General features: G+C 39.9%; 1 protein-coding gene across 1 annotated transcript; it reads left to right on the forward strand.

Annotated features, from left to right (window-relative positions):
• The first annotated feature begins 4209 nt into the window (after nucleotides 1–4209).
• Nucleotides 4210–5881, forward strand: LOC110879104 (lamin-like protein). Its single transcript, XM_022127509.2, has 2 exons — nucleotides 4210–4499; nucleotides 5345–5881. Exons 1-2 carry the CDS (start codon nucleotides 4310–4312, stop codon nucleotides 5659–5661), a joined length of 507 nt encoding a protein of 168 aa, XP_021983201.1. The 5' UTR covers nucleotides 4210–4309; the 3' UTR covers nucleotides 5662–5881.
• The last annotated feature ends 18730 nt before the right edge of the window (nucleotides 5882–24611 follow it).

A 24611-nucleotide genomic window follows, 5' to 3' on the forward strand; every position in this document is an offset into this window, starting at 1 on the left:
CCATTTTTACTCGGATGTTTATTTTGACCCGTTAAGGGTATTTAAGCATTTTCAAGCCTAAAAACGCTTTCGATTTCTTCTAGTATTCCATCACCACATTTCTTACCCTATAATACCCCACCTCAACTGCATTTAAGGTGAGTTTATTATGGTGATCTTATATAACCCAAATTTTACCTCTAAAATCAATGTTTTACGGCAAAACTCAATAGTGCCGTTTGACTAAAAACAATACCTCCTTCAACTTCTATACTTATTCTAAGTATTTATCTTATCGCAAAACTCGTTTCCAAACAACCTTTAAAGGTTGTTTGTTCAATTTAGCCTACAAGGGCATTTTGGTCGATTTTGGTCCTTCTTTTACAATGAAGGGCTATCACCAATTATTCGACCAAATTAGTATTTTTACATACATCATAAATAAGCGTACCTGACTCGGGTCAACAAATAGACCCGATCTTAATACCTTGCTTTATATTCGCTAATTAAGAACGGTGCGAATATCCATTGGATATCTATTCCTGTAAGCATATGACTCGACAAAAGAATCATTAGTCTATATAGTCAAAAGGTGTTATCTACACCTTTTGACCCGTTTGGCCGAATTGACCATTTATCTTTGATTTTCTTGTTCCGTTCGATTACACGACGGAACATCATATTTCAATTGTTTAGACACCTCATTCATAATTTATATGATAAGAAAAACATTCCCCAATTTAAGACTAGTGTAAGTTATACTTACCTTGCATCCGAATTATGCTTTTCCGCCATTCTTGCTTCGTTTGACCCGCTTCCTTTCCAAGCCTCCACCTAGCTTGTCAAGCGTCAAACTATCATCATAATTCGTAAGACGGTTATATTAGTCATCATTAATTATGACAATTCCATCTTACATATTTTCTATCACAATTATCATTCGATCTTATTAATGGTCGGTTTGACCATTAAAAGTCAAATCACCAATTAACACATATGATTGCACTATCAAGTTCACAAGACTCAATTAGGCACATTATCAACGCTTAGTTCTCATTTAGGCATTTTAACAAACACCTAATGTGCATGATTTTACATATTTACTATGATCGCCTCCCTATCCCTATCCCTCTCCCTCGCCCTCGACACCCTCTCCCTCGCCCTCGCCATCGCCTCCCTCTCCATCGCCTCCCTCCCCCTCGCCTCCCTCTCCACGGGGTCCCTCACCCACACCATACGCCCAAACTAGCCACCCTCCCTCTCCCTCGCGAGCCAAACCCATCGATTGGGCTATGTCTCTCCCAACCCTGTCAAGCTGGAGTGTCAGAGTCATACCACTTGCCACCTGAGGGGACAAGAGGCGAAAGAAATGCTTCGCCAGACGGGTGACGAAGGCCCCACAGCTGATGTGGGTAGAGGTACGCTTAAAAGCGTACACGGCGAGATATGCGGCTAACCTGTACGCCAAGTTGCCCCCCCCCCCCCCCCCCGCGGGTAAGTAAGTCGTGCAAGTAGAATAGGTCATTTTGGGTGACCCATTCCCTGCTATCATGACGACCGGCGATCGTCACGGCGATACACCGATGTAGGTATCGGTGTAACGGGTCAAAAAGATCAGTCGCCCGTACCTTTGGGGATCGCTGGTTCGGTTTCGCGAACTCCCCGAACCCAATAGTGCCCCACCAAGGCCACAACACGTCACTGGACGTGGTGACGTGCACATCATAAAATGCCTGGGACACTGAGTACTCTTGTGAGTACATACCCAAGGCAACGGCGAACTGAGGAAGTGTCATCCTCTGAGTCTTGCCGCAAATAGTAAAAGCTACGGCGTCTGTCGTCAAAAAATGCTGAAAACCCCCACCCCAGGTGTCCGTAAATGAAGAAGTACATAAAAACTCTAACGTAATCTCCCTGTGGGCCCGCTCTGCGACGGCATGAAATAAACGGTCCCACGGGGAGTTAGCTGCCATGAGCTCCCGGACCCGACCGATCGATCCAATATCGGTCAAAAGTTGAATATCAATGGTCCGAGGCACATCAATCACCATCTCTCGTAATCTGCCCAAAATCCTATAGGCAGCCATACCTCGGGGGATATCTTTAAGAAACTGCGCCGTCTCAGTAAAATCGGGCACAATCTCCTCCTCTTGTGCATGTCCACGTCCTCGTCCGCGTCCACGTCCACGGCCCCGACCCTGACCTCGACCTCTACGGGCCGCACCAGCTGCTGATGACTCCGCCATATCGTCTGTAAAAATAACAATTACCACTTAGCAATCACTAAACGTTCATATACGCTTTGTACATATCATATACGCTCTGTACACATCAATTATATTTTTCGTATAATCACGTGTTATACATCTCGTACACGATCCGTAAACATGAAGTATACGATCGTACGCACAAGTATTATACGCACGTATACGCTACATACACCTCAGATATACGTTTCTTATACGCACGTATTATACGTCGCGTATACGCAAAAAATATAAGTTCATACGATCGTATACAACGTTTACGATCGTATACAGCTTGAACATTCAACCAGTATACGACCGTATATACGGTATACAATCGTATATAGGTTGAATATTCAAACATTATACGAGCCGTATTCCTCATACAGTATCATCTTATTCTAACATGATTGATACGGGCCGTATAAGGTTATACGGCCCGTATAGAATAAAGTGAACTGACAAAGGCCCAACTATACATTTTAAAAATATTGTATTTAGTATTATTTTTTGGATTATTTTTGGGTGCTAATAAATCCACATGGTATCATCATATTCTAAAATGGTTGATACGGGCCGTATAAGGTTATACGGCCCGTATAGAATAAAGTGACCTGACAAAGGCTGCTGGCACAGCCTTTGTCGGTTCACTTTATTCTAATACGGCCCGTATCAACTATGTTAGAATAAAATGATACCATGTGGATTTATTAGCACCCAAAAATAATCCAAAAAATAATACTAAATATAATATTTTTAAAATGTATAGCTGGATAAAATCATAAAATCCGTATCAATTCTTTCAAAATGCTTTTGGCTAGCTGTTTTTTTTTAATAATTCTGCCGTTCAAAATAAAACTTCTTCCAAAATTGTCTAGGGTTTGTTTGTATAGCTCTTAATGAGGTTTTTAATGATTTAGACCGCTTACATGGTTTAGAGTGTTTGTTTCATGAGCAGATGTCTGAATGATTCAAAAATTTGTCTCAGTGGCGGAGCTTGACCAAAAGTTTCGAAGGGGCGTAAAGTGATAGGACCCAAATTTTTTTTTCCTATCGTTATGTTTCGAGTCGGGTTGGCTATTCGATTCAATTCGGGTCAAATAATAATAGTTCCAAATAAAACAAAGTGTATATTTACCAAACTACCCATTATTTATATACAAAGTTTATAAATATTTAGGATATACAATTTAGGAAAAAATAATCGGGGGGCGATCCTATATAATTTAAAATTTTCTGAAGAAAAATCGGAACTTATACACTTCTAACCGAAACATTGGGGTGGGCGGGTGCACCCACGGGCACCCAATATACTTCGCCCCTGTGTCTCTGAATGGTTAAGCATTTATACTGAGTCTGAATGGTTAAGGCTTAAGACCTCTTATCTGAATTGGTCAGACATTTGCTTCTAAACCGTTAAACATTATACTGTCTCTTAATGGTTCAGACCTCTTATTGGTTCAACACTTAATGATTCAGACCTTTTACTGGTTCAACACTTACCAATTCGGAAGTTGCCAAACAGCCCTAAGATATCGACATACACACCGTGTTCAACTTCCTAAACTACTCAATGAATCAATCTTTACTACCACCTGATAAAAGATGAGAGATCATATCTATATATTTGAATGCTTGATTTTGCAGAATTGAGAAGATGATGAACCTACACGATAAAATTAATGATACCCATCATGTATGCTTGAAAACGTGATACATGAGTTGTATGAACATAATAATAAAAAAAAAACTAAACTTGTCCACTTTTAAAAATAAAAATACTTTAATCATGAACGTATAACCTTTAACCAGTAAATAACATTCCAGACAAAAATAAAACAGCATGAAAGTGTACGCTCATCAGGCACAAAAACGGTTGCACCACAGAGACCATGTGTGTAAAATCTGTTGCGCGCGTCACACGCTAACTTGCGCCACTGGTCCACTGTCACTCAAATATATTCACATTTCCCAAATTGTCCCTCAACACTGCCAACCTGCCGTACATCCTAACCGTTTTGGGGATATTTATCACTCACATCATTTGCGTGTTTTTCTGTATTCCATTTGAAGCTTCACTGACAATGAGACGATCAGGTGGCGTTGTATGGCTGAACACGGTGGTCGCCGTCGTGGCCACGGCGGCGATGTTGACCGGTGTTATGTGTAGAAATCCGGTGCGTCACCTCGTCGGCGGAAAGGAGAGGTGGAAACCTAATTTTAACTACACTGATTGGTCACGTCAGCAGGTGTTCTACGTCGGCGACTGGCTTTGTAATAATCTCTTTATATCTCTGTTTTACACACACTTTGATTTGATTTGCGGTTACATTCGAACAATCATCTAGCGATGTAATCTTTGAATTACGTTTTTTGTCTTGATATTCAAGGAGTTTCAGGAGATTTGTGATACACTTTTGAATTTGTAGTAACTTCTTCCGATTTCAGCGTAAACTTTTGAATGTTCGTTGGATAAGGAGCATTTTTTTTTGTTTAATCGTTATTTAGATCATTAATGTCTTCGCTTACTTGCATTTGCTCGGTTTTTTGGACGATAAAGTGATTCATCTCTTCCTCTAAATCATAATTTTAGTTTAAAATGATCAGATCTTCTGTTATGAAACTGTGAGCTGATTTCGTGTACGACAAGCATTTGTTTAATTTTTAAATTTTTAGCAACTTCCGATTTCAGCGCAAATATTTGAATGTTCATCGTATAAGTAGCATTTTTCCGTTTAATCATTATCTAAATTTCTAATATGTTTGTTTGCTTGCATTTTTTTTAGATTTTTGGATGATAAAGTGATTCATCTCTTCATCTAAATCATAATATCAATTTAAAATGATTGGATCTACTGTTTCGAAACTTTTGATCAGATTTCTTGTACGACAAGCATTTGTTTAATTATAAATTTGGAGCCACTTCTCCGATTTCAGCGCAAACTTTTGCATATTCCTCCAATACGTAGCATTTTTTTTCTGTTCAATCATTATTTAGATCCATAATGTGTTCATTTACTTGCATTTGTTCAGTTTTTTGGATGATAAAGTGATTCATCTCTTCATCTAAATCATAATATTATTTAGAATGTTCTGATCTGTTTTGAAACTTTGTGCAGATTTCGTGTACGACAAGCATTTGTTCAATGTGTTGGAGGTGAATGAAACGAGCTACAGCAACTGCACTGACTACGGATTCATCTTCAACATCACTAGAGGCGCAGGACGTGATGTGTTTGAGCTCACTCAGCCTAAACCATACTATTTCCTTGCAAGTGGTGGTTACTGCTACAATGGCATGAAAGTGGCTGTAAATGTGGTTGAATTCGTTCCTGCTCCTCAACCTTCTCCGGCAATAAGCGGTTGCTATATGATCATAGGAATCAATCCACTCATCTTATCAATCATCATCGCGGTATGGGCCATTTTCGTTTAAGATCGGTAAAGAACAGGAACTAGACTGGTTTGATTAGCTATTAGTTGATTATGATTAGTTATAACATTGATCTAGAAATCAATTATAGTTTGAGTTGGATTAAGAAAATCTTAGATTTTGGATTGGAAGTTTAACTGATTGTTATAAGGATCTGATTGACCCATGGATCAGTGTGCTTGATTATCTTACTTAATTAAATGCATATTATTTTTGATGTCAAGTGTTCTTTACTTCTTGTTTTCTACTATTGATATTTGAATAAATGTTTTAAGATCTAACGATTAGATAACAAATGTAGTAGCTTTGAGTGCCTTTGACTATGGGTAAAACATAGGAAAATTATATAATGGAGAGAATTGATAGGTAAGGGTGAATAATGCCCTATTATTGGGCATTTTCCGCCACGTGTCATCCTAGTCATTAAAGGGGCGTTGAAGAAATGATTGTAGTGGGATAATGCCCCCACATTTGGGCGTTGTTCGACACGTGGCACTCCTATAATTACCCAATTATTATTATTTTTTTAATTTTTAAAACTAATAATCCTACTATTGGCCAAACCCTTCTATTCTACTCAATGGTGTTGTATAAAGAACGCTTCAGCCCAATTTCTCCAAAACAACGCCCATGGGGGCGGGAAGATCAGGCGTGATTGGGCGTGGATTTATAAAAAAACACCCGAAACTTGGACGGCTACGCATCGTCTTATGTTTTCATATACAGTTAAACAAAATCACACCAAACAAACAATTGGAGAGTTATTTTCTTTTACTAGTTCGAAACCAACAAGCATACATAATTTTACTACCATTTGAATTAAAAACTTTAGTTGCATATATCTTATGATTATAAATTTGTTAGATAATAACCATATTACACGTAATGTAATTGTAAGAAGGGTACAAAGGCTTCTAAAAAACTCACTACAAAAAAAAATACTTAAACATCCACCACCACCCAAAGACCCAAAAAAAAAAAATATATATACTTACACGTAATGTACAGGATTTGGTTTTTTGGGGTTTTTTTGGTGAGTATAGTTTTTTTTTTTTTTTTTTTTTTTGCGGGTGGGGAGGTTGGGGGGGGGGGGGGGGGGTTTAGGTTTTTGGGTGGTGGTGGGGGGGGGGGGGAGGGTTAGGTTTTTGGGTGGGGGTGGGTGTTTAGGTTTTGGGTGATGATGTAATGGGTTTAATTTTAGGTTATTGAACACTTGTCACTCTATAAATCCTTTTACAGTTCTTACAATTAAGAGACTTTGTAGAATAACTTGACCTCTAATGAACATAATTGCGATTTTTGGGCCGCACATTACATCATGCATATGATGCGTCAAAACATACATATATTCAGATGAATATAATAAAGAAATGATTGAAACATAGAAACTAATTCGGGTAATGAGGTTCATTTTAAGGATTGATTTTATAATAAAGAAATGATTGAAACATAGAAACTAATTCGGGTAATGAGGTTCATTTTAAGGATTGATTTTCTCACTACTGAAAATAGTTAGACAGTAATAATTAATAAATATCTTTCGGTAAATACTATTAATTTAATTTCACATGAGTCGGATGGTTAGATTAAAAAAAGTGATTATAAAAAGAATTTGATTTTTCTTTTTACCTTTCGTTCACATGTCAATGGCTAAGGATTACTGCTTTAACCAAGTGTATGCCACACTTCATCCAAAAAAGAGAAAAGATTAAAGATAAAATAAATGAAAAAGGAGAAAACAATCTGTTTTTCTTACCATAAATTTATACATAATTTGAACTATTAATCGTTTAGTGAGAAATATCTTAAATATACCTAGAAGATGTCTAATATTAAACATATATATGAAGAAAATATGGCAAACGAGAACATATTATGGAAAAGTTAAAATAGGCTAACTGGATTTCTTAGATAAAGGTAAATGTAAACTTTTAGTACTTATGGTCTTATGGATGTACCAGTCATCTTACTTTTCCCTTTCTATCTTTTTAAATCAATATATGGAGTTAAAATAGTAATATGTGATTTTAAAGTTATACTTATATTATTTATAAAAAACACTTATTTACATTTTTGTATATTTATATCCATTTCTCCTTATCGTCAGTTGTTTTTCCTTGTAATTTTTTCAATGTAACAAGATTACAAAGGTGTTAATTTGCTATATCTAGCACTTGCATCAAACATTACTGTAACACTTCAGAATTTTATATCGCACTTGCATCAAACATTATACTGTAACACCTCAAAATTTTATATCGAATCATATTGGCAACACGTGTTCAATCAACTCTCATTTATGCCAAATTATTTGGACGAGAGGCACTATGTGTGTAAAATTGTGGAAGATTGGATGTGAAGGGATCATTTGTGACATAATGTCAATGTTTCGCCATTGAGTGATCCTTACGGACCGCAAGGCATATGCCTTACAGACCGTAAGGCAATTATTAATAATATTCCTGATATTCCCTTACGGACCGCAAGGCTTATGCCTTACGGACCGTAAGGAATTTGAAACCATGGGCGCGTTAAGGTCCTTACGGACCGTAAACCATTACCCTTACGGTCCGTAAGGGGTGCGCTGACAGTTTGTGCAGCCTGCACCTTGTGACACCTTGCTCGCGAAATTGCCACTTCTCTCTGCTTCTTACACCTCTTTGGATACTAGTAATCATCTGAGAATCCATGCTAACACATGGCATGATCTTGAGATCTTGAAACAAGCATAAATAGAGGTGCTTAGACCTCATTTTAACTTGCACCTCTCAAATTCCTCTCTCTAATCACTCATTGGAGTTGCTTCTGCTTATAGAGGTCTCCTACTGAAGTTTAATCTTCCCCTTGAACACTTGTAAGTGTTCTTTCTAGTTCTTTTTCATTCTAGGCTAAGTTATTAGCCGAAAGTCAAACAAATTGACTTTTGCTTTTACTTTCGGTTAGGACCATTCCGGTCAAGCCAATGTTTGAATCGAACATGGCTACGTGATCGTAATAAGGTAGGTGAGAATCCTCTATGAGGGCACCTCCTGAAGATCACGTTAAGTTGGTCAAATGACGGGTCAAGGTTGCAATAAAATAAAAGTCAAAACTTTCGTAAATTATGTAAAATGAACTTCTAAGTATCTAAACACCAATTTTTGACATTATATCAGTTGTTATAACATATTAGGACATGTTATATCATGTCCAACCTGTCATTTCCTGCTTATAGCTCGGTTCGCAACCGAAAGTCAAGCAGTTTGACTTCTGCTTTGACTTTCGATTCTGACCCGTTTAAGCTAAGTTAGCTACTGATTTGAAGTTGTTTTATGACCATATTAATGTATGGAATAACCCTCTGAGTTTATACCATTTGATCATATCGTTCGTCGGGTTTTATGCAAGTTCATGTATTATGCCTTAAAAATACCAAAAATGCCCTTTTATGCGTAAAATGGTTTTGAATCATAATGAACATGTAAATTGAGTTATAAACTGATATGGTAACATATTAAACATGTTTTGGCTTAGTGAACTTGACATTGACTCATCCGATCACCCGATGTCGCATATGTGCGTACGGTTGACTTATATAGCCTAGTTTATATAAGTTAGCCGAATCGGGTCAAATTCCTTCCAAATCAGTCATAATCAGAATGTGTTATTGTTTGACCCATATTATACGAGTCATAATACTCGTAAGGGTACAAACCACATTTTATCCGGTCTCCGCTTAATCTAGCAAACCGTACTGATTTATTGTTAGTTAACTGGTCCAAGTCATATGACTTGAATAAGACCCGTTAACATTTTAATGGATCATAATTCCCTTCATTCCAAACTAAGGGCGTCCAGTAAATTGCAACCTTGTTAGTTATTTTGTTTAAACAGCTATGTTTACATATATCTTTGGATTGTAAAGATTAAGATCATGTAAATACTCTTAACCTATTTTCCTTATACGGGTTTGGGATACGGTAAATTATTACCGCTTGGTCGGGTATGGGATCAATTACCAATGTGTCCAAAATTGAAATAACCCGTTTTAATCCGTTATGCTTGATAATTTAAACATTGGGGGTTAATGCGACCGTGTCCTGGATATCCACAGCTCACTTAATTGCAAGTGGCCATGACATAAGCACGAGGTGTAGGCATACACCTGACAGATGCTAATGCTATGATAAAATATTTTTCTTACCCAATATGGGGATTAAAGTGGTGGGTCGGTTAATCATGTTGTAACAACCCGACTTTCCAAGTCAAAGTCAAAGTCAAAGTCAAAGTCAAAGTCAAGACATGTCAATATTCAGATATGTCTTTTCTTGCTTAATTATTGCTTTGTACTCTCGAGATTCGATAAACGGTGGGTAAACGATTTTAAACAATATTTTAAACTATGATTATACAACACATTTTACAACGCTTATTCAAAACTCAATTACCGCATACTATTTAAACGCATTTTATCGCATATTACATCGCATGTTATGTTAACGCAATCGCAATCTCATCGCAACTCGAAACGCAGATTTACTTTATGCATTTTATGTGTTAAGTGTGTAGTGGTTATGTTATTTGCGTAACTAGTGTTTAAATATTGCTCGGTCTGTCTCATCGCAACGCTCACTCGCAACTCGCTTAAACACAACGCAATGCTCAACGCACGAAACGGAAGTCGGAAAACTAACTCGCACGAGCCATCGGATCGAATGACCAACCGATCGAATGACCAACCGATTGAATGCTCATTCGACCGGATGACCATCCGATCGGATAGCCATCCGATCAACTGGCCATCCGACCCACTACTCTGCACCGCCTTTCTCCCCTCTCACCTATAAATACTCACCTGTCACATCAACTGTTCACTGATGTGACAGCCTTATCCGACCCAGACGCTCCCAACTCGTTCTCAAGCACTTATCATTCGATTCCAAGCGATTTCCGTAAGTTTTCTTCTTAAATCTTGTACTTACATCTTCATTACACACATCTCCATCATCTTCTCCACTGGAATCACTACTTTTCACCATGAAATCGTCGGATTTGGGCTACTTTAAGGTGACGTCACCTCGGTTTCTTATGAACACTGAAGTGTGACATCATCTCATCAAAGTTTGTCCAGATCTAAAGGATTTCCACATCATTTAACGCAAATCTCACTAAGATCTCAACACTTTTCAACTGATTCAAACTTTTCCTCAACATTCTTCACTTTTCAACTTGAAACTGATGGAATCTAGACTCGTTCAGGCTCCCTACTCACACTCTGGTTGGGAACCGGACTGAGAACGGATTTCCACCAAGGAGACGATCGACTTACGGGTTGAACATGAAATACCGTCGGGAACAGTTAGGCTGATCGAATGGGGTGATTCCCATCCGATCGACTGGGCTTGACCTGGTGTGGTTTCCCGTTGTTCGACACATCATCATTGCCGTCTCCGTCAAATCTCAAAACTTTTAACTTAGAAAATTTCACAAAGTTTTCAAACATCAGATCGCCGATCGAATAGTCATCCGATCGGATGACCATCCGATCGAATGACTATTCGACCAGGTGACTTGTAAGTTCAACACTTAAACAATTTTACAAAACTTCAAAGAATATCGCTTTCAAACAAATAGCCATCCGATCAAATGGCCATCCGTCTGGATGACCATCCGACCGGATGACTTGACATCTAGAAATACTTCACATTTGCCAAAATGCTACAACGAAAACTTCAAAGTTTTAAAGCAAGTTACTGACACACGCATCTCACTCGAATGATCAGCCGACCGAATGGTCGTCCGTCCGGATGATCATCCGACTGACTCACCATTCAACATTCGACGCACTGTTTTACACGCTGTTCAACGCTTACGCTATCGTTCTATGCTTAGGCTACCTCTCAGCGCTCTCTTCAATCCAAGGCCGTGTTTATTTATTAAATACATACTGTGAGTATACTTGAACCCTTTTTCGCTTAACACACTTTTGGGTGTTACATACGTTACCTATATCAAATCACATCAACACACAACGCAAACACTTTTAAACGCTAACCGCTCTCGCATGTTATACGTGACTCAATGAATGCTTATATGTTATGTTTACACAGTGATTGTTTGCCTGACACCTTAGCAACGATAGTACTATAGTTTGGACACTGCACCTGTCGTGGACAGGGGTTGTTAAGGGTTTTACTTCACATGGTCATAGTGGTGATAATGTGTTGCGCATTCTACAACTCGCAGTCATGTCGGTTTCATACTTCATTGTCAATAGCTTACTTGCTTCACATTTCTACATGTTACATGCTGGTTATGCGTAAACGCTTTTGCTATACTATATGTTATTAAACTTGTGTACTCACCTTTCCACTCTGTGTATTGACTTTATTTTAACGTATGTGACAGGTGTTTAGGATGTTATGCTTTGCTTAGCTTGGTGAAACGAGTAGAAAGGTCTAGAAACGTCATTCAATAAAATCTGAGTTGTCGGAACAATTTATTGTCTTTGAGAACAATGTCTGTAATAACTGTTTATGCTTTATATGTTGATGGTATGGGACGTTAACGATTAATATATTGTCACTAATAGTTGTTATGGATTCTCTTGGACAATCTGTTTCGCTCAGTGTCGCGCCCCGATGGTTCCGCCATCGGTTAGGGTGTGACAGATTGGTATCAGAGCCATAACTATAAGGAATTAGGCCAGACACGACCTAGTCCGGGTCGATGTCTTATAACTGACCTAGTCTATAGTCTAAGTACCAATTGACCGACTTGTGTAAACCTAGTAGGGGATTCGTACAAGCCTACTTGATACTCTCGCTCGAACTCGCAAATACTACCTCCTTGCGCGAACACCGCACACTACAGCTTCGTGTAACTACTCAGCCTTTCCTAAGGCTGACGACACAACACACACGTTTATTTTTTCAAAAACACTCGCATAACACCACTAAGTGATTTGGTCGAGATTAGGTGTGAAAACCGAGAACTCTCGACAAAATCACTCGCTCTACACGCATTTTTACTATCAAACATGAGAATTTGCGTTGAGTTAGGAGTGAAATCCATATCTCGATGGAATTCTCCCTCTCTATCTCTTGGTTTTTCCCAAAAATTCAGGAACGAAGTTGTTAAGTTAGGGGTGAAACCCGTATCTTAAGGACTAGTTCCACTCTCTACCTTGGTTTTTACAAAACTCTCACCAAAGGCTCGATGGATTCCAATGACTCAACTCACGTGGTAGTCGATAGGATGAGTGCAGTTCACCATATTTTGGCGAGAGCACAATCTATTAGGCCAAAGCGTGTGCTTGAGGTCGTTGTGGATAGTCGAATCGCTTTGGGTAGTCGATGTCTAACATGCAAGACGTCCTGTTTCGATTCTGAGCTCGCAACCGCTAACTCTGTGAATTGTTGATTTTATGTGCTTTTATGTGTTTATATGCTTATATGTTTCGATTTTGGAGACTTTATCGCTTTTTCGCTCCCCGCTTTACTGAACGCGCACAACTCGCACTACACATTTAGCTCAAAACGCTAACAAATCGCAGACAAACTATGAACTCTCGCACGCTACACTACTCGCTACGCTACTCGCTATCGCGCTACAGAATCGCTGCTTTAAAAGATTGGTGAACACGTGCAAAATATGTAGGTGAATACGTGTAAAATATAGGTGAATACATGCAAAATATGTGCTTATGTGGACTATGTGCTTCTGTGCTTACGTGCTTATGTGCCTATGTAGACTATGTGCCTATGTGTTATGTGCCTACGTGTTCCTGAGCTTTACATAAAGTAGGATGTTTTACAAACGCTAAACTTTTTTCGAAGACCCGATATAATCAAACCTCTTCTAAATCATACGACGATGTCTGCTGCAGACAATGTCTTCCCTTGGTTCTCACACTCATCGCAATGCTCAGAGAAGCAGAGATGACAAGCGCATCGCTTCTCTAGTCACCAAGGAAATGGCTAAAGTCATACCTCAGATAGTGAGCGAGATCAACGAGGTGAAGAGCAGCTCGTCTGTTGAATCTAAGAGCGACACGCCTAAATCGCCATTCAGCTTTAAGCAGTTCAAGGCCTGCGGTCCTAAAGACTTCACTGGTGAAGACGGGCCCAGCGCCATGTTCCAGTGGTTTGACTCAATTGAAGTCACTATTCGTCAAAGCGGATGCCCAGACAACCTCCGCACTGTTAACGCAACTGGAGTTTTTCAGTCCAGGGCACTGGACTGGTGGACTGCGGAGCGCAACAGGCGTGCTAACGATGTAGCCTATGGACTTTCTTGGGAGGAACTGAAGGAAGTCATGATGGAAGAATTTTGTCCCCCACATGAACACCAGAAGCTGGAAAACGAGTTCTAGGGTATCAAGCAAGAAGGAGGTGACAATGCTGGTCTCACCGCTCGCTTCAAGCAGCTCAGTATCATCTGCCCTGGTCAAGTGTCAACTCTAGACATCACAATCAAGAAGTACATCCGCGCTCTCCCAGACTGTGTTGCCGATTTTGTTCAAGTAGCTAAGCCTGCTACCATTGAGGAAACCTTCCAGCTCGCTGCTGAGATCAATGACAAGCGAGTTTTGGCTGGTTATTTCAAGACCTCAACCAAGAATATCCATCAAGAAACCGCTACTCTCGCTCTCGCTACTGAAACCACCGCACCTCAAGTTTCGAAGTCATCACGTCAAGGACGCAAACGCAAGGGTAACAACAACAAGAATTGTGCTGCAACTGCCGCACCTCTCGACGCTGTTCCTGCCCAACCCCAGAATCAGAACCGTCAAGTAGCCGCACCTGTGACTAACGCACCGTCTGCTAAGCGTGCGTATATTGGTCCTCACCCTCTATGCCCTACTTGTACTTACCATCACCCGGCTGGGATAGCTTGCCGTTTTTGTGTCCACTGCAACATCTACAGACACTTCACAGCGAATTGTCGCACTGGCCCTCGTCAACAAGCTCAAGATCAAGCTCCTCCTGCACTGCCAGCTCCACTCCCCGCTCCTCAGGGTAACCAAGCAACTCCTGCTCCCGCTGCTCATGCACGAGCCTGCTTCGCTTGTGGTGACTCGAACCACTTTGCAAATGTCTGCCTGAATCGTGTGGTGATACAAGAGCTGCAGCAACCACTGCAGCAGCAGGAACAGCAACAACAGCAGCAGCAGCAACAGCTACAGCAACAAGCAGCCCGCGGAAGAGCTTTCAACATCAACGTCCGCCAGGCTCAAACTGACAACAACGTTGTCAATGGTACGCTTTTCGTTAACGGTATTTATGCTTCGTGTTTATTTAATACTGGAGCCGATAACTGTTTTGTGTCGTTTGAATTCAAAAAGGTCCTAAACCGTAAACGCACCAACCTCCCAACGACGTTCGACGTAGAAATTGCCACCGGAAAAAACCGTCAGCGTTAGCTCTGTTCTCCATGATTGTACTCTTGAACTCAATAATCACGTCTTCCCGATCGATCTTATCCCAATGCAACTTGGTAGCTTCGATATCATAGTAGGCATGGATTTTCTTCGTGAAAATCGTGCTGAAATCGTTTGTTTCGAAAAGATGATTCGTTTCTCTCTTGGTAATGGTGATCAACTCTGTGTTTTTTTGACGAAGTATCTTTAAAGGAACTGAAACTCATGTCATGTATTCAAGCAAGCAAGTATCTCCGAAAGGAGTACATGGCTTTCTTGGCTCACATCGTAGTAGTGAAGGAAGAAAAGAAAGAGAAGGCAATGGAAAAGGTACTTGTGGTTCGTGATTTTCCTAATGTCTTTCCTGACGATTTACCTGGTCTACCGCCAAGTCGTGATATTGACTTTCGTATCGACCTCATTCCTGGAGCTAACCTTGTCGCTAAAGCCCCTTATCGCCTCGCTCCATCCAAAATGCGTGAACTTTCTAGTCAACTCTAGGAATTACTTGATAAAGGCTTCATACGCCCTAGCACATCTCCATGGGGCGCACCTGTCCTTTTCGTGAAAAAGAAGGACGGATTGTTCCGAATGTGCATCGATTATAGGGAACTCAATAAGCTTACTATCAAGAATCGCTATCCCTTACCCCGAATCGACGACTTATTTGATCAATTGCAAGGCGCTACGTGTTTTAATAAAATCGATCTAGGCTCTGGTTATCATCAATTACGAATTCAGGAGGAAGATATACCTAAAACCGCTTTTCGCACTCGCTACGGCCATTATGAATTCGTCGTTATGCCCTTTGGTCTTACCAACGCACCCGCAGTCTTCATGGATTTGATGAATCGCGTGTGTAAACCCTTTCTCGACAGCTTCGTCATTGTGTTTATCGATGATATCTTTATCTATTCGAAGTCGAAAACCGAACACGCGCAACATCTTCGGTTGGTACTCGAACTTCTCCAAGGGAATCGCCTCTACGCCAAGTTCTCCAAGTGTGAATTTTGGCTCGAGAAGGTTCAATTCCTCGGTCACATCGTCAATAGTCAAGGTATTCACGTCGATCCCGTGAAGATTGAAGCAGTTAAGAGTTGGATTACACTGAAAACCCCGTCCGAAGTTCATTCTTTTCTCGGATTGGCGGGTTACTAGCGGCGATTTACCGCTGATTTGTCAAAAATCGCCGTTCCGCTTACCTCGCTAATGCATAAAGACAAGACTTTTGTTTGGGGAACCAAGCAAGAGGATGCCTTTCAAACTCTCAAGCGTATGCTTTGCAACGCTCCCGTACTCGTGCTACCCAATGGAAACGACGACTATGTAGTCTACTGCGATGCCTCTAGCCTCGGTCTTGGTTGTGTTCTTATGCAACGAGACAAGGTTATCACATACGCGTCTCGCCAGCTCAAAACCCATGAGAAAAACTATACAACCCACGATCTCGAGCTTGGTGCAGTTGTTTTTGCGTTGAAGATTTGGCGACACTACCTGTCACACCCCAACCGATGGCGGAAACATCGGGATGAGACGAAGTGTGTATAGATTGCTAGAGACGTCATAACACTATGTGACAATATTTAATTAAATTCAAATTTCATTGCAATACTAAATTGTCATACAAGGTTCAAATAGAAATAACAACATAGCTTCAAATTGTAACATAACAACAAAGATAAATTAATCTAGGTGTGTATCTAGTCCACCCTAAATCTCGTTTCATCTTTAGTCCATACTTCAACAATTAACCTGCAACATGTATTAAAAATAGAGTTCAATGCAAAAGCAAAGGCGAGTATACAAGTTTGACTACATAGCATAATAGAATAAAAACTCATATCCAACATGTAACATAGTGATTTAATTTACTAGCGATGCAATTTTTGGCGTACCATATGATCAAACCCAAGAATACAACGCACAATAGCCTAATCCCAATAGTTTAGCGGGATAGAAATGTTTAACTCAACAATACCCAATTAGAATAGCGGGCGGGGCGTTAATCCTATAGCTCTAAAATTGGCGGATGTTACACTACCTTTATGGTACCAAGTGTACGGTCTTCACCGACCATAAGAGCCTACATCACATCTTAAACCAGAAAGAGCTGAACATGCGCCAACGCAGATGGGTTGAACTTCTCAACGATTACGACTGTGAGATTCGCTACCATCCGGGCAAAGCAAAGGCCGTTGCCGATACCCTTAGCTGACGAAGCTATTTACATAGTATTCGTAACATTCAGGCCCAACACGACCTCGAAGCTCTCATTCGTGACGCTCAACATGCCTGCTTTACTGAACGCACTTTGAAGGAAGAACGAATTCTTGGAACCGAACACCAACTAGTGAATAAACCGAATGGTATTTTTCACTATCTCGATCGCATTTGGCTACCCAGTCGCAATAACTTGCGTGGGATATTGCTGACTGAAGCCCACAAATCTCGATATTCTATTCATCCCGGTGCCGATAAGATGTACCAGGACCTCCGTGCCAGGTATTGGTGGCCAGGAATGAAGAAGGATATCGCCCTCTATGTTTCAAAATGCCTGACTTGTTCGAAGGTCAAGGCTAAACATCAACGACCCTCTGGCTTACTCGAACAACTCGAGATCCCTATGTGGGAATGGGAGAGTATAGCTATGGACTTCATTACGAAACTCCCGCGCACGCCATCAGGTCACGATAGCATCTGGGTTATCGTTGATCGTCTTACGAAATCTGCTCACTTTTTGCCGATACGAGAAGAATTTAAGGTTGAACGATTAGCACGAATCTATACCGACGAAGTTATTTATCGACATGGGACACCTCATGACATCATATCTGACCACGATGGTCGATTTACCTCGCGCCTTTGGGAAATTTTTCAATCCGCTCTCAGTACTACACTTAATCTCAGTACCACTTTCCATCCCCAGACCGATGGTCAGACTGAGCGCACGATTCGCACCCTTGAAGACATGCTTCGTTCGTGCGTTATAGATTTTGGTGGTAACTGACAAGATCCTCCAGATACGAGACAATCTCTTGAAAGCTCGGAGTCATCAAAGAGTTACGCCGATAAACGCCGCAAGCCCCTTGAGTTCGAAGTTGGCGATCACGTACTCCTAAAGGTTTCACCTTGGAAGGGGGGGGATCCGATTCGGCAAGAAAGGAAAGCTAGCGCCTCGATACGTTGGACCCTTTAAGATTCTGGATAGAATTGGCAAAGTGGCCTACCGATTCGAATTACCAGAGGAACACAACAACGTACATCCGACTTTCCAGGTTTCGAACCTCAAAAAGTGTCTAGCCAAAGAGAATTTGCATGTCCCACTTGAGGATCTGCAAGTGGACGAAACATTACACTTCGTGGAAAAGCCAGTCGAGATCATGGAATGAGAGACCAAGAAGCTCCAACGCTCACACATTCCTATAGTGAAAGTTCGTTGGGATGGCAAACGCGGCACCGAGTTCACTTGGGAACTCAAGAGTGATATGAAAGCTAAATATCCACATCTCTTCGTTACGCCTGCGCCTTAATTTCGGGACGAAATTCCATAAAGTAGGGGAGGCTGTAACAACCCGACTTTCCAAGTCAAAGTACAAGTCAAAGTCAAAGTCAAGACATGTCAATATTCAGATTTGTCTTTTCTTGCTTAATTATTGCTTTGTACTCTCGAGATTCGATAAACGATGGGTAAACGATTTTAAACGATATTTTAAACTATGATTATACAAAACATTTTACAACGCTTATTCAAAACGCAATTATCGCATACTATTTAAACGCATTTTATCGCATATTACATCGCATGTTATGTTAACGCAATCGCAGTCTCATCGCAACTCGAAACGCAGATTTACTTTATGCATTTTATGTGTTAAGTGTGTAGTGGTTATGTTATTTGCGTAACTAGTGTTTAAATATTGCTCGGTCTATCTCATCGCAACGCTCACTCGCAACTCGCTTAAACACAACGCAACACTCAATGCACGAAACGGAAGTCGAAAAACTAACTCGCACGAGCCGTCGGATCGAATGACCAACCGATCAAATGATCATCCGACCCACTACTCTGCATCGCCTTTCTCCCCTCTCACCTATAAATACTCACCTGTCACATCAACTATTCACTGATGTGACAGCCTTATCCGACCCAGACGCTCCCAACTCGTTCTCAAGCACTTCTCCTTCGATTCCAAGCGATCTCCGTAAGTTTTCTTCTTAAATCTTGTACTTCCATCTTCATTACACACATCTCCATCATCTTCTCCACTGAAATCACTACTTTTCACCATGAAATCATCGGATTTGGGCTACTTTAAGGTGACGTCACCTCGGTTTCTTATGAACACTGAAGTGTGACATCATCTCATCAAAGTTTGTGCAGATCTAAAGTATTTCCACATCATTTCACGTAAATCTCACTAAGATGTCAACACTTTTCAACTTATTCAAACTTTTCTTCAACATTTCTTCACTTTTCTACTAGAAACTGATGGAATCTAGACTCATTCAGGCTCCCTACTCACACTCTAGTTGGGAACCGGACTGAGAACGGATTTCCACCAAGGAGATGATCGACTTACGGGTTGAACATGAAATCTCGTCGGGAACAGTTAGGCTGATCGAATGGGGTGATTCCCATCCGATCGACTGGGCTTGACCTGGTGTGGTTTCCCGTTGTTCGACACGTCGTCATTGCCGTCTCCGTCAAAACTCAAAACTTAGAAAATTTCACAAAGTTTTCAAACATCAGATCGCCGATCGAATAGTCATTCCATCGGATGACCATCCGATCGAATGAATATTCGACCAGGTGACTTGTAAGTTCAACACTTAAACAATTTTACAAAATTTCAAAGAATATCGCTTTCAAACGAATAGCCATCCGATCGAATGGCCATCCGTCCGGATGACCACCCGTCCGGATGACCATCCGACCGGATGACTTGACATCTAGAAATACTTCACTTTTTCCAAAATGCTACAACGAAAACTTCAAAGTTTCAAAGCAAGTTACAGACACACGCATCTCACTCGAATGATTAGCCGGCCGAATGGTCATCCGTCCGGATGATCATCCGACCGACTCACCATTCGACATTCGACACACTGTTTTACACACTGTTCAACGCTTACGCTATCGTTCTATGCTCAGGCTAACCTCTCAGCGCTCCCTTCAATCCAAGGTTGTGTTTATTTATTAAACACATACTGTGAGTATACTCAAACTCTTTTTCGCTTAACGCACTTTTGGGTGTTACATACGTTACCTATATCAAATCACATCTAAGTACAACGCAAACACTTTTAAACGCTAACCGCTCTCGCATGTTATACGTGACTCGATGAATGCTTGTATGTTATGTTTACACAGTGATTGTTTGCCTGACACCTTAGCAACGATAGTACTATAGTTTGGACTCAACACCTGTCGTAGACAAGGGTTGTTAAGGGTTTTACTTCACATGGTCACAGTGGTGATAATGTGTTGTGCATTCTACAACTCGCAGTCATGTCGGTTGCATACTTCATTGTCGATAGCTTACTTGCTTCACATTTCTACGTGTTACATGTTGGTTATGCGTAAATCCTTTCGCTATACTATATGTTATTAAACTTGTGTGCTCACCTTTACACAGTGTATTGACTTTATTTTAACGTATGTGACAGGTGTTTAGGATGCTATGCTTTGCTTGGTGAAATGAGTAGGAAGGTCTATAAACGTCATTCAATAAAATCTGAGTTGTCGGAACAATTTATTGTCTTTGAGAACAATGTATGTAATAACTGTTTATGCTTTATATATTGATGGTATGGGACGTCAACGATTAATATGTTGTCACTAATAGTTGTTATGGATTCTCTTGAACAATTTGTTTCGCTCAGTGCCGCGCCCCGATGATTCTGCCATCGGTTGGGGTGTGACATATGTATCGGAGTTTAGTTCCGGACCCCATATGATCGGGATGGGCTTTTTGTGCACCTCTAATTCTTAGCTAGGTGATCGGGATATCGCGTCCCGGTCAAAGATAATATTTATATATCCAATTTACCCTTAACTATGAGTTAGTGGTAGTAAGGGGTCGATCCCTGGAGAGTTTATGGATTGTGTATAGACTTGGTCGATTATGAAGTTTTGTCACGATTTATGAAGCTTGCTGTTCTTTATTTTAATTGTTGGTTTGTTTGATTGGAAAAAGTGATGTCGGATTGGACCGACACTTTGATTTATAAAATTACTAAACTTTGTCACTTGCAATTAACAATAACTTTGATTACTTATAACTTGCTCAAAACATAATTTGGTTGTAAACGATAATTAGAACAAGGGTCACACCCGGTTCAGTAATTAAAGACCTAGGGTTCCTACACATTTTAAATTCAATTTAGTTGCATATAGTGATTAACGGATTTAGTGTCACGTGGCTTAGGTGCCAAGAGCTATCAATGTTCAAGAACAGACCGCAATGCACTTCTTGACCAAGAACATGTAAATCCTATTAATTGATAAGGCATAAGTGCACAAGCTCATTTTGTAAAGTCAAATTTTATCATCACTCGACAATTCGCAAATCCAATTAAAATGCATGACAATTATCAAAAGTTTCAAATGCTTAATACAACTTGTCACGAAATCAAATAAAAAACATAAAGTTGAAACCCTAGAAAATCTTACAAAAACCTACACCGGGGTGAAACCCGAGGAGATTAGCCACTTATGGTTGAAGGAGCACGATCACTAGATGATGAAGATGAGCACCAAGCCATGACCTTGATTCTTGAAGGATTGATGAAGATGATGGTTAGGGTTTGGAGGTGAGTATGGATTGGATGGAGATTAGGGTTTAGGATGGTGGATGATTGATGATTGATTATGGCGGTGTTGATTGATGATTTGGAATAAGTTGGAGTTGATTAGAGATAAAGTGTGTGTTGTCAAATGGCTCCAAGAACAAGCAATCTCATTCAAAATCCGTAACTCCATTTAAAACTTCAAAACTTGGTCAAAAACCCGATCAATTGTGGAACTCATCGTTAGGAATAACGGAGCCGTTGGCGATGCGTTGTGTAAATGGATTTTGGCTCCAACGTAATACGACATTGCCTATAGTGATTCTCAGGCGACACGGTGCGTCGGTGACGTGGCTTTAGGCCGTCGCGACTTGTAATTCCAGCTTTCTGTTTTCTTCGTTTCGTGTACCCGGTTGATCCCGATCGCTTACCGATGTCCGTAAAGCTTCCGATTATGTCCTTAAACTCCGTTAGACCTGCAAAACACAATTCCAATCAAAGTAGGCTATTCGAAGCTCAAATTCACGTAAAACATAAACTTTAAATACAATTATACACCGGTTTTCAGCCATGCATCACTAGGTTGCATAAGTGGTTTCCCTATCCAAAGCTCGAGCTCATTTAATTAAAGAGCTTTAAGTAACCATGACTCTTTTCCTGTTTTTAACTCATTTCCTTCCTTTCCTTATTTTAACCCCTTTCATGTTTTTAACGATCAAATTATAAGTATCTTACGCAAGACTTTACTCGTTTACAATCCTATTTGTAGTCAAAATTGAGAAAATAAATTGGGAATAAGTTGTACAATAGGGTCAACTTTTCCATGAAATTATAAACAAATGATTGAATATGCCTTCCTCATAGCCATATGGTGACCAGATTTTACACTGTGTTCCCGAGTCTCATTTAACAGGGAGGGGGGGGGGGAGGAAAATGAATTAAAAGAGAAAAGGAAGGAAAAGATGTGATTTTTTTCGTGTTCCCGAGTTTAATGAAAAGTAATGGAAAAGAGAAGAAATCAAGCATTTTATGTGTTCTCGAGTTAGGAGGAAAAGAAAAGAAAGGAACAATTTTACCATTATACCTTTTACTGGTGTTTATAACAAGGATTAGATATGATGGTAATTTAGTAATTGATAAGATTTTCTCTCCTAATCTCTCCGATTTGAGAGGATAAATATACGTACAAATTTTCTTCCCTTTCCCCTCCTTTCCGCTCCCCTTTTATCCTTAAAAAATCTCGAGAACACGGTTTTTTCATATTTTCATCTTTTTTTCTTTTCCCCTCCCCGTGTTAAATGAGACTCGGGTGTTAACGTTTTTATGTGCAAGTGATATTCACAACTGTCAACACCTTGACCCCCTCCTAGGTAAATATTTTTATTCCTTTTTTATTATTGTATAAATATGATTGAAATGTAATTTTTGTAGGTTAATTGTAAATACTTTGATTTACATGTTTTTTTGTTTATTTAAAAGGTATTTACATATTATAATTTATCAACAAGTTATAGCATAGTTGGTTTTACCACATGTTTTGGGGGCTTCTAAAAAAATTAACATTAGGGTGTAGGGAGTAGTTAAACACTTGAAATTGGTAAACTTCAAAATCAACCAATGAGAGTGTGTCATATCATTCAACCTTAAGAGTTTAAACTATGCTAAAAAGTGTTGTCAATGGTTAGACACTTCATTAATTGGTAAACATTTATTTTTAACTAGCATATTTAATCATGTACAAAAGGTCAGAAATCCAAAAGGTGAAGCAGCGGCAAACGTTTACTGCCTACCTTCATTTGCCGATCGGCAAAACCCACCGACGACGATGTTACTGCGCGGTAAACCGCTTTGCCAAGTGGGTCTGCCGCCCATACCGTATACCCTTACATTTTTAACCCATAACTCTTTGATTTTTTTTACTTTCAACCAAAAGTTTTCATCTTTTTCAATTTAATCTCACAACTTTGTTACTTTTAACTTTGGTCCCCTATTCTTTATATACTCCTCAAAACTTCCGTTTTACGTTTCATTCTAAATTTTACGAGTTAAAACGGCGCAACGTACGTGTGTGGTTCAACGCTTTTACGTTTTGTTTTACACTACGCTCTAAATTTTGCGAGTTAACATGGTGGAACGGTGCATGTGTGGTTCGACGTTTTTACATCGTCTATTTTTCCTGTTTGATAGGTTGTCGCAACGTGCGGGTCCTAAATCGACTTAGTTATTATTTTCTATATTTTGTGTTTCGGTTTAATTTCTCCGCATTAACACGCCGCAACTTTAGTGTTGATGGTCGCTGAAGGTGGTGTCGCATTAATGCTATTTGTCATAGTTTTACGCCCCCGCCGCAACGTGGGGGACTTAATACTAGTTACTTTTATTTACAACAAATAATCAATATTATTAATTTTTTTTATTAAAATAACCATTAATGCTTTAGGTATGTTACCCATTTATTTACAGGTTGTTCGATGGTCAATCAAGTGTGGCATGCGATTGCTATCTGGTGTAACATACCTCCTTTTTTCGTCTTTGAGGTTCGGGATTGTTTGGAGATGTTCAAGACCTTCAGTGGTGAAAAGACACGAAAGAAGATCTTTCAAGGAATTATCATTGTTACTTTATGGTGCATTTGGATGAATCGGAATGATAGGCTTTTTAATTGGAAGAACATCAACGCCAGGGATATAGTGGCGGATGTTAAATCGAAGTCGTTTTTTTGGTTGAAACACAGGTCGAGGATGAAATCGATTATATGGCGTGA

This window comes from Helianthus annuus, chromosome 9 (genome assembly GCF_002127325.2).
Source record: "Helianthus annuus cultivar XRQ/B chromosome 9, HanXRQr2.0-SUNRISE, whole genome shotgun sequence".
NCBI lineage: Eukaryota > Viridiplantae > Streptophyta > Magnoliopsida > Asterales > Asteraceae > Helianthus > Helianthus annuus.

Excerpts from the sequence above, each read along its gene's own strand:
- LOC110879104 (XM_022127509.2), top strand. The coding sequence starts at position 4,310 with ATGAGACGATCAGGTGGCGTTGTATGGCTGAACACGGTGGTCGCCGTC. Across the intron at positions 4,500-5,344 it reads CTACGTCGGCGACTGGCTTT|ATTTCGTGTACGACAAGCAT; the intron begins GTAATAATCTCT and ends AACTTTGTGCAG.